The following is a 10,838-nucleotide window of genomic DNA, read 5'->3' on the forward strand; positions in this document are numbered from 1 at the left end:
GCAACTGCAACAAAAGAAAGTGTGATGCCCTGTGCCTGTCAGGCTTCAGAACAGCAAACCCAATAGCGAGGCCACAGAAGTTCTTTAGTTGAAAAAAAAATCCATCTATTATCTTAACCCACTTATCCTAAACAGGGTCGCAGGGGGGCTGGAGCCTATGCCAGCATTCATTGGGCGAAAGGCAGGAATACACCCTGGACAGATCGCCAGTCCATTGCAGGGCACACACACCATTCACTCACACACTCAAACCCACGGGCAATTTAGACTCTCCAATCAGCCTGACCTGCATGTCTTTGGACTGTGGGAGGAAACCCACACGAACACGGGGAGAACATGCAAACTCCAGAAAGAGAGGCCCCGGTCGACTGGATTACGAACACAGGACCTCCTTGCTGTGAGGTGGCAGTGCTACCCACTGCACCATCCATGCCGCCCTGCTTTAAAGAAACAGTTTTTTAAAATGACACATTTTACTTGGGGTGGATGTTAAGGGTTTGGGACCCTTCCTTGGACCTTATATGCCAGGGCGTGTGACTGTGGTCTGTCTTTGAGCATCTCAGGTGCAGATTCTGAGAATCGGGAGGAGACCACAGACAACCGATCCAGTCTGGGCACAGAAGCAGCACCAGAGAACACATCCTCATGCCTGGCCCAGTCCCAACCCTCCTCTGCTGACCCAGCTAAGAGATGTTCAGCAGATACTGATAACATGGATGGGACCTTGAGTAAGGACACTGCACACGAGGAGGAGGAGGTGAGATTTGACAAAACTCTCAGTCAAACTCCAGTTCTGCAGGCCACAATGTCCATTTGTTTAACTCCAGTCCTGGAGGGCCAAATTAAAAAAGAGCTTTGTGTAGGCCTTGCAAACAAGGATTGTGATCTTTCCAAGCAATCATTGACTTAAATTAGGCACTTTCTAAACACACCAAAAACCAGGAAACACTGCAGCTTGATTGGACAGCCTCTATGACTGACAGGTCGCAGCTGCATTATTCAACTAAGCAGCACGTAATTAAAATATGTATTAAAATATTGTATAAAACAAATACCAACAAAGGGCTTGCAAAATGTTAAAAAACTGTCTGTGATGTTTTTCATTGCAGGAAACTGAAGACTCAGAGCAGAGTGTGAGTGTGTCTGAAGATGAGACCATCAGTAAAGGTGAGGACCCCAAGCAGAAGAGGAGGGAGACCTCCTGGGAAACCAAGTAGAAAGAGGTGCTGGTAGGCCAGTGGGAGGTGCTCTGACACATGTGTATCCTAGTGTGCTGACCACACCCACTCTTATAACCACACCCACTGTGCTGACCACACCCACTCTTATAACCACACCCACTGTGCTGACCACACCCACTCTTATAACCACACCCACTGTGCTGACCACATCCACTCGTATAACCACACCCACTGTGCTGACCACACCCACTCGTATAACCACACCCACTTCAGCCAACCTGAGTTGATGCTGTTTATTTCAATCGCCCATGCATTAACTCGAGCCCCAGACTATGATTCTGAGGTGATCAGGAGTGCTTGTATGCAGTGAACCTCCCCACCAAGTCCCTCCTTCGGAGCAGCGGCTCAATTATGCCATACTCAGATCTGGCAGGACTGGTCCTCTGTGTGCAACTGCAAGAAACGAAAGTGTGATGCCCTGTGCCTGTCAGGCTTCAGAACAACAAACCCAATAGCGAGACCACAGAAGTTCTTTAGTAAAAAAAAAAATCCATCTATTATCTTAACCCGCTTATCCTAAACAGGGTCGCAGGGCGGCTGGAGCCTATCCCAGCATACATCGGGCGAAAGGCAGGAATACACCCTGGACAGATCGCCAGTCCATCGCAGGGCACACACACCATTCACTCACACACTCAAACCCACGGGCAATTTAGACTCTCCAATCAGCCTGACCTGCATGTCTTTGGACTGTTGTGTTTTTATCCTTGATGAAGTTTGGGATGCATGTCCTCTGTTCCATGTATTCTTAGAACTATACATTGAATAAAATCAATCAATCAATCAAACCCACACGAACACAGGGAGAACATGCAAACTCCACAAAGAGAGGCCCCGGTCGACTGGGATTACGAACCCAGGATTCAGAGCAGAGTGTGAGTGTGTCTGAAGATGCGACCATCAGTAAAGGTGAGGACCTTATGCAGAAGAGGAGGGAGACCTCCTGGGAAACCAAGTAGGAAGAGGTGCTGGTAGGCCAGTGGGTAGTGCTCTTCCCAGCAGAAATCCAATGTCCCAGCACAGTGAAAGTGCTTGAGAAGGGCCCTGGAAAAATTCACCCCAAAAAATCACAACTTCCTCCTTCTGACTAACTACTTGTCCTCAATATTTATTCTCCTCTATATCTCCAACAACTTCCCTTTCCCATGATTCCACAGGTGGAGAATAATGAGTTTCCAGGTTACCTACCTTGTGACAGTCAGGGTCTATTGCTTTAGCAGCAGTGATTTTTAAGCCTGTAATGAACTTAATTAAAGAAAACATTTCTGTGACCTCTGATTAAAATGCGGTATAACATATTTAAATAGACATGTTTAGTATGGGAGCTCCATGGTGATCCACGGTTAAGGCATCAGACTTTGGTTCAACACCACGATCCCAGTAAGGCCTGTGCATGAGGGGGCAGCTCTGAGGGTGGGGGGAAGGATTCGGCAGGGAGGATCACTGCATACAAGTGTCCCTGAACACCTCAGAATCATGGTCCAGGGCTAGAGATGACTTGATGATGAACAGGGTACAATAACTGGCAGTAGCATTACTCAGGAGTACGAAACATTCAGTCTGCCAAGAACTTTAGTCATTTTTTGATGTGCAAGTGTATTTATGTGCATTCTTATGATTTTATTACTGTTCTACTGTGTATATGTACAAATGCAGCTTCCATTCCTAATAACAGGAACCAGTCTGGAGGAGCTGCTGAGTGACCTGGGACTGGAAGACCACCTGCAGAACAAGCTGACTCTGAGCCAGGTGCTGCAGATTGATGGAGAGACTTTATCTGATGAAAGCATCCAGTCTCTGAAATCTCTGCCATGGTGTTTCCTGAGGAAGCTGATGATGGTGAATGATTCGTTTCGTAGAATGAGCTGCTCCTCAGAACAAGACACAGAGCCCCAAAACCTGGACATCTCACTAGACACCGTGGACGATCCAGAGGACCACAGCAACAGAGTCAACCCCCTGGACCTCATAACTGCTGTATTTCTGTGCTCAGATGGCTTTCTCCAGCAGGAGATGGCTTTGAAAATGTCCATGTGCCAGTTCTCTGTGCCTCTGCTGCTTCCTACATGTGATACCCAGCAGTGCACTTTAATGCTGTGGGCCATGAGGGATATTGTGAAAAAGTATAAGCCTCATTCTTTGAAGGACCCAAGAGGGTTTGTCGAGGAGAGCATTGTTCTCTCTGACCTCCCCATGGTCTCTTTTGTGAGGCTGGGAAACAGCAGCATGTCCAAGTCTCACATTCTGAACCAGGTCCTCAGCAACCCTCTGCAGTACCGGGACACCTTTGTTCACAAATACATTGAGTGTGGTGACACCCCAAGGAGGATTTCCAATGGGCTGGTGGAAATCAGCTGGTATCTGCCCAGTGGTATAATAAATATTGACATCTTCTCTGAGCCTCTGGCTATAGCTAACCTCCGTGGGGACCTCAGAGACTTTGAAACTCAGTACACTTTCCTCTGCCACACATCTACTGCTATATTTGTGTTTTGCGACGACTTTAAGTTTGAACAAAGATTTCTGGACTCTAAGCAATTTAAGACTCATTGGATTTTGATCACCAATTCACAGAGCCAGAGCTTCAATGAGGATGACTTCAGGAGATGTGTTTCTGAGAGAAAACCCAGTTACATCATCAAAAAGCATCGGCGGATGAATGATGCAGAATTCAACAAAAAACTGTGTTCGGCTATCCGTGGAATTTTAAAGGAAGACATTAAAATGAGCATTGAAGGGATGTCTGATCTTGCCCTTGATTTAGGGATCCATGTTGATGAAGAATACATCCACTGTAAGAGTGGCAGGCAGAAAGCTGATGACATCACAGAAGGAATATCTGATATACCGAGCTTCAAGGAGAAGGAGCTTACCTTGCAAGGGCCTGAATGGAAACAGCTGGTCAGACTGGAGAAGGACGAATGCAGGATGAAAAATGCTGGGGAGAAAAACATAGAAGTTTACCGGAATGAGCTTGCAGATCAAAGGCAGAAGCTCAGAGAACAGCAGAGGGCTCACAGCATCTCCGATTCTATGTCCCGTTTCATCTCCGCGATGTGCAATTCCACAGAGGAGAGCAAGTATTTTCTCAAGTGGATGAGGATCAATCTGGATAATCTGTCACGCAAAAGCCTTCCACCTCTTCGGGCAAAGTACAAGGAACAGTGTCAGAGTTCCTCAGAAAACAAGGAGCTCATTGCACAGTTGGACAGGGAGATCTCCAGCTGCTCCTTGGGGACGGAGCACTTCCTGAGGGAAATGGGTCAGCTGTACGAGTCGGCCTGCTCGCTCCCCGAAGCCCTCACCCCAGAGATTAAGCGTCTGCCACGTCTCTGTGCCAAGCTGCTACAGGAGGGCTTTCCTCTGGAGCTGGTGGATGGAGACTCAAGCAATATTCCTCTGGAGTGGATGACTCAGGTTCTGAAAGAACTCCATGATCTCACACAGGATAAATGTAAGATCCGGGTGATCACTGTTCTGGGGGTACAGAGCACTGGGAAGTCCACCCTCCTGAACACCATGTTTGGGGTCCAGTTTGCTGTCAGTAGTGGCAGGTGCACCAGAGGGGCCTTCATGCTCCTCATCAGAGTGAAAGAGGATTTTAAAGTGCGGCTTGGGTGTGATTACATCATGGTTATTGACACTGAAGGTTTGAAGGCACCACAGTTGGCACAGCTGGATGACAGTTATGAGCATGATAATGAACTGGCCACTCTGGTGGTGGGGCTGAGTGACATCACAGTCATCAACATCGCCATGGAGAATTCCATGGAAATGAACGATATCCTCCAGATTGTGGTGCACGCCTTCCTGCGCATGAAAGAAGTTGGGAGAAAACCCTGCTGTCAGTTTGTGCACCAGAATGTGCCAGACATCTCTGCCCATGACAGTAACATGAGAGACAGGAAGCTTCTGCTGGAGCAGCTGAATGAGATGACCCAAGCAGCAGCTAAGATGGAAAATACGGGAAACAACAAAACATTTACCGATGTCATGGAGTATGATCCAGAGAGAAACACCTGGTACATCCCTGGGCTCTGGAATGGGAACCCTCCCATGGCCCCTGTCAATGCTGGCTACAGTGAGTCTGTGGATCTTTTCAAGAGGAGTGTGATTGAGAAGTTTATGGAACAAAAATCTGGAGACAGCTCAGCACACACAATCATTGAGTTCCTTGAATGGACCAAGAGCTTATGGCAAGCCGTGAAGTATGAGAACTTCATCTTCAGTTTCTGCAACAGCCTGGTAGCTGAAGCTTATGCTCAGCTTTGCACTGAGTTCAACCAATGGGATTGGGCCTTCAGGAAAAACATGTACTCCTGGCTAATGGAAGCTGAGACAAAGGTGTCAAACTTTGGCACAGAAGCAGAATTTAAGAATTTGGATGAGTTACTGAACCGCCTGAAAACTCAGGCCTCTGTAGAACTGACGAAAGGGGAAACACTCTTTTTGGCCAACCTGACTGAATTCTACAAGAGGCAAGAGGGACATGTTCACTTGGTAGAGAAGTACAAGGAGGACTTGAACATCACAGCCAAAACCATCAGGAGGGAGACAGAGAACTCTGTGAAAAACAAGCTTGAGGCAGCGGTGGAGATCAGAAAGAGTATGTTCAGGTTAGAGAGCATCAAGCACAATCTAACGGCCACAATGGAGAAAAAGGTGCAGGGGCTGATTGAGAAATGCAGGAAAAGTAAAGATAAACAGCTGGAGGATGAATTTGAGAAGATGTGGGATGAGACTGTAGCAGAGTTGCGGTTCCCTGGCATGGAAGAACGAGACATTGTGCAAGACATCTCCCACCAGTTGCGGGTTAACTTAGAGCTGAAAGGCAGCTCAATACGTGAAAAACTGTCAAAAGTGGGCAACTTGTCTGAATATGGAAGAGAGCCATTCAAAGTGAACAGTAAACATTTGGGATCAAAACAATGGTTTTGGAATGTATCCTCAGGAAAGGAGCTAAAGGAGTTCCAGCAGGTAGTTGATCACATCATTGAGCAGAGCAAGCAGTTTGTCGATGAGAAACTGAGAACAAGATCTGATTACCATAAAACATACACAATAGAGTTGCTTTGCAAGGTAGACGAAATCCTGGACAGGCACATGAATCTGGAAACAACTGCTGAATTTCAGGCCAAGCTGAAGATCCACATCTGTGGACATGCAGCACGGGTGTTTAAAAGAATGCATCTGGCTTTCATCCATGTAAATGATCCTCGTCACTGTCTGGAACAGTTCAAGCAACAGTACTACACAGACTTTAAGGACCTGTTCAACAAAAGAGACCAGTGTCAGAAGAAAGCCAAAGATTTCACTGTCAACTGTCTTCAACCTGCGGTGAAGGAATGCATCACCAAATCTCTGGGCCCTGACCTTATGGATGAAATGTTGGCAGGGCAGAAAGCCATTGCTTTCAGCACTCGAACCTTCTTCCAGTTCTCAGTCCTTGAGCAGCTGCTTAAGGATGATAACTTACGGGACTTTGTGAGATACATAAAGAAATATGAGACCTTTGTACAGGACTGGATTTTGGAGCTGATGGTGGAGCAGTTCTCAGAGGGAGATAGCCTCAGGAACATTGAGATTAATCGCCTGAAGGCGATGGTTAGCAGAATAAAGGAAGCCATTAAGACCTCACAGATGAAGGCAGCTGAACAGGCAGCAGGAAGTGGTGAGGAGGCCCAGAACATTCAGCAGTTCATTCAGGATATCTGTAGTGACCTAGGGAAGGAGCTTATCATCCCCAAAGACCCCCTCAGCGCTGTCCTGGCCTTAAACTCTGCCAAGCCAGAAGATTTTTCCCGGTGTCTGGAGGTGCTTGTGGATGAAATGGAGCAGGCCGTTACCACAGAGTTTCAGAAAGGTGGGGATGTGAGGGCCAGGCTGACCTCACTGCCCTTTCAGCCACAGAAGGAGCTGTTTAACAGGGTGTTTGGCTGTGGGAAGCAGTGTCCCTTCTGCAGGGCCCCCTGTGAAGCAGGTGGCAAGAGCCACACAGAGCACTTTGCTTCCATTCACCGTCCTCAAGGCATTGCAGGATGGAGAAATTGTGAATCGCATATATTAGTGAGCAATATCTGCTCTACCAGTGTTGCCAGTGAGAAAAACTTCAGGTTGACTGGAACAGAGGAGAAATGGCATCCATACAAGGACTACCTGAGTATTTACCCTGACTGGCGCATCCAGCCTGACACCAGCATCCAGGCCTCAGACTACTGGAAGTACGTCTTCAGCAGGTATAATAAGCAGTTTGCAGAGGAATATGGAGCTAAGCCTGCTGACATTCCCCCCAGTTGGAGAGCTATAACTCCAGACCAAGCCATGGAAAACCTGAAGGAAAGGTTCTTGATGAAAACAGGAGGAGATCAAAATTAATTGATTACACAGCCCCTGTTCCAGTAGGGTTGAAAATGCATCCTCTGTGTGACATTAATATCAAATAATCTACTCACAGGTACGACTCAATGGTTAAGCAAAACAGAGCCCCAGCCAAGTTGAATGGCATGAAGAAACAGCAAGTTTTATACAATACAAATAATTCCATCAGCAGCTCATTGTACTCATAAAAATATATTCATACTATGAAGTGATATTGCCTCTATCCTTTCCTATGCAGCATTTATCTGTACAAATCCTGCCTGTGAATCATCATGGCTGATCTCTGTCCATTGTTCCATTCATTAGGATGGTAAATAGGCTGTGATATTTTAACAGTTTAACAGAGTTAATTTCATATTATCACCTCCATATTAACAAAGATATGGAAATGTGTGTTCAAGTATATGCAAAATATGTGTTCTATCTGGTTCATAATTCTTATAATTAAAGCGTATAATCTTCATATGTCATTGGCAATTATCAACTCTATATCTTTGATCGCTTCGGTGTTTGAAGTTTATTGTTTACTGCCTTGTTGATCTGTTATATGTTCGATAATCACTGTATGTTGTGTGTTAACTTTATCTCTGTAAAACTAATGAATTTCTCCTGACACATTCACATTCTCACGTTAAAAATAAACTTTTCATTTGAACTTAATGAACTGTATTTTGTTCACTGCCTTGAACTGGGCTCAAACTGAAAACATGTATTGATCATTTTTTCTCAAATGTCAATTGCAAGAACTGAAATCTCTCAATTTGTTTTTGAATGGTTCAATCTATGCACTGTGTGTATTGAATGATTTGTTTTGAGTGGTTCAATCTATGCACTGTGTCTAATGAATGATTTGATTTGAGTGGTTCAATCTATGCACTGTGTCTATTCTACAATGTATTCTGATATATATAAATGCCATACTTTCAGTGCACCAATGGCGCTGCTACCATTGGGCCAGGGTGGGCCTGGGCCCTCCCACTTTGCTCATAGGCCCGCCCAGTTTCTGTAGATTTGATTAAAATGCCGCGAGGCATGTAGTTCCGATAGAAGACTCGCAAAAAGTTTAGCTGTTAAAGCTGCAATAGGTCATTTCAGACTCTTAATGGTCAAGAGTGGAATTACAGCAACAAACAACCTCAAACCACAATTTTCCCACGTTCTATGAATATAACGTGTAATATAAAGCGTTTTTATACAGTTCAGTGTAGTTCTCGTGCATTGTTATGGAAAGCTCACAGTGACAAACGCAACAGAGCCTGCTGTCTTTTCGTCATGTTCTAAGAAAATGTTCGCCAAACAGGTGACTTCATGAAATGTTGACTTTAGTGTGCTACACAACACTATTTATATTTTTGTCTTGAAGTTTAACTAGCCAAATATATTACGAGCATGCAATTGTAACATTTGATTGTAACATTTGGTAGTGATAGCAAAACATGTTGGTAGTGCAGCATTCTTGCTGGTGAGAAGTGAGCTCTCTGTTGTTTCAACAGGATGTTCAGACCCTGCATGGGGCAGCCAGAGCAGCGGATGCCATAACCGCAGAAGCAGCAGCTGTCACTGCTCTCAGCCAAGGTGCAGAGCAAATTTAATGGGAGGGCATTCGGCTAACTGCCGTTTGAGTATTCAATCTATGCTTGATGATATGAGTTTGCCATCAACGACCAACACACATAAGAATAAAGAAGGCCAGGGCTGGTATCAAAGTAAATTAATAACCACATGGCTTACACATCCAGTGTCCGGGTGGAGTTAGTAAAATGCCGACCGCAAGAACAAAATCATGACACTATTCAAGCCAGTGTCGGTGTCGCTATTTTCTTACGTCCATTTTCTTGATCTTTAAGTGTAGTCTGATAATCATGTGACCGACAAGGGTGTGTTCTTATTTTATTTTATTTTTTTACATTACATGACATTACATTACGTGGCATTTAGCAGACGCTCTTATCCAGAGCGACTTACAACAAAGTGCAAATCAATCACAAGCACAAGTGCAAAAGTAGACCTGAGAGGACAGTACAGTTCCGAGTCCTAGTGTAAACATACAGAAATTCAGAACCCTTGAAGTACAATCAACATTCAAACTAGCATACCACTGTTGGCAGCTAGAATACAACAACAGCCAATAAAAACAACAATACCTATACAAGTAACGATATCTATACATAAGTGCCATTACGGTCTAAGGCTAATCACAGTGATTGTGAGTTGGGGAGGGAAAGGTGTAGCCTGAAGAGATGGGTCTTCAGTCTGCGCTTGAAGGAGGTCAGAGACTCTACCGTTCTGACATTCACCGGGAGGTCATTCCACCACCGTGGGACCAGGACAGACAGCAGTCGTGAGCGTGAAGTGCAGGTGTGGCGAGGGGGAGGCGCCAGACGGCACGAAGGAGGGGTCTTGTTGGTGTATAGGTCTTGATAAGGGATTGAATATACACAGGGGCTGATCCTTTAACTGCCTGGTATGCGAGCACCAAAGTTTTAAATTTGATGCGAGCCATAACAGGCAGCCAGTGGAGGTTGCTGAGCAGGGGGGTGACATGTGAATGTCTGGAAACATTGAATACCAGACGGGCTGCAGCATTATGGATGAGTTGTAGGGGTCTGATGGCAGATGCTGGAAGGCCAGCCAGCAGAGAATTGCAATAGTCCAGGCGGGACAGGACCATTGCTTGAACAATTTTCCTGCTTGTTTTTATTTTATACTGCCAAGGTGGAAGTCCCCTTGCTTCAGCATCCAAGTGTTTTGAATAATGTGTGATGGGCCTCAGCTTTCCTACTGTCAGAGTAAATGCTTTTTCCATGTCAGGTAGCCCCAACATAGGGGCCTGCTGTAACTCTCTTTTTATTTTCTTGAAGGAGCATTCAGCTTCCTCTGTCCAAACCACAGTCAGGTTATGGCCATGTGTCATGTTTTGTAGGGGTTAAGTTAGTTCAGCATAGTCTGGGATCCACTGCCTACAGTAGCCAGTCATTCCTAGAAAATATATGACCTGCTTTTTAGTTATGGGCTTAGGTATTTGAGCAATTGCTTGTACTCTCTCATTACCTGATGTTTTCCCTTCTGCAGAGATATTATGACCCAGGTATTTAACTGTAGATTGTGCCAGCTGGACGTTGTTTGGTGGTACTTTGTTCCCTGTCTCCGCAAAGTATGTTAATAGTCAAACTGCTTTGCATGTTTCTCGTTCTGGCTAACAGACAAGCAATGAATCAA

The 10,838-nt window shown here is 45.4% G+C and overlaps 1 protein-coding gene across 1 annotated transcript; it reads left to right on the plus strand.

Annotated features, from left to right (window-relative positions):
* Positions 1-2,891: 2,891 nt before the first annotated feature.
* LOC133141620 (up-regulator of cell proliferation-like) lies at positions 2,892-7,977 on the plus strand. Its single transcript, XM_061262186.1, has one exon. It carries the CDS (start codon positions 2,892-2,894, stop codon positions 7,614-7,616), a length of 4,725 nt encoding a protein of 1,574 aa, XP_061118170.1. The 3' UTR covers positions 7,617-7,977.
* Positions 7,978-10,838: the final 2,861 nt, after the last annotated feature.

This window comes from Conger conger, chromosome 12, assembly GCF_963514075.1.
Source record: "Conger conger chromosome 12, fConCon1.1, whole genome shotgun sequence".
Classification (NCBI taxonomy): Eukaryota; Metazoa; Chordata; class Actinopteri; order Anguilliformes; family Congridae; genus Conger; species Conger conger.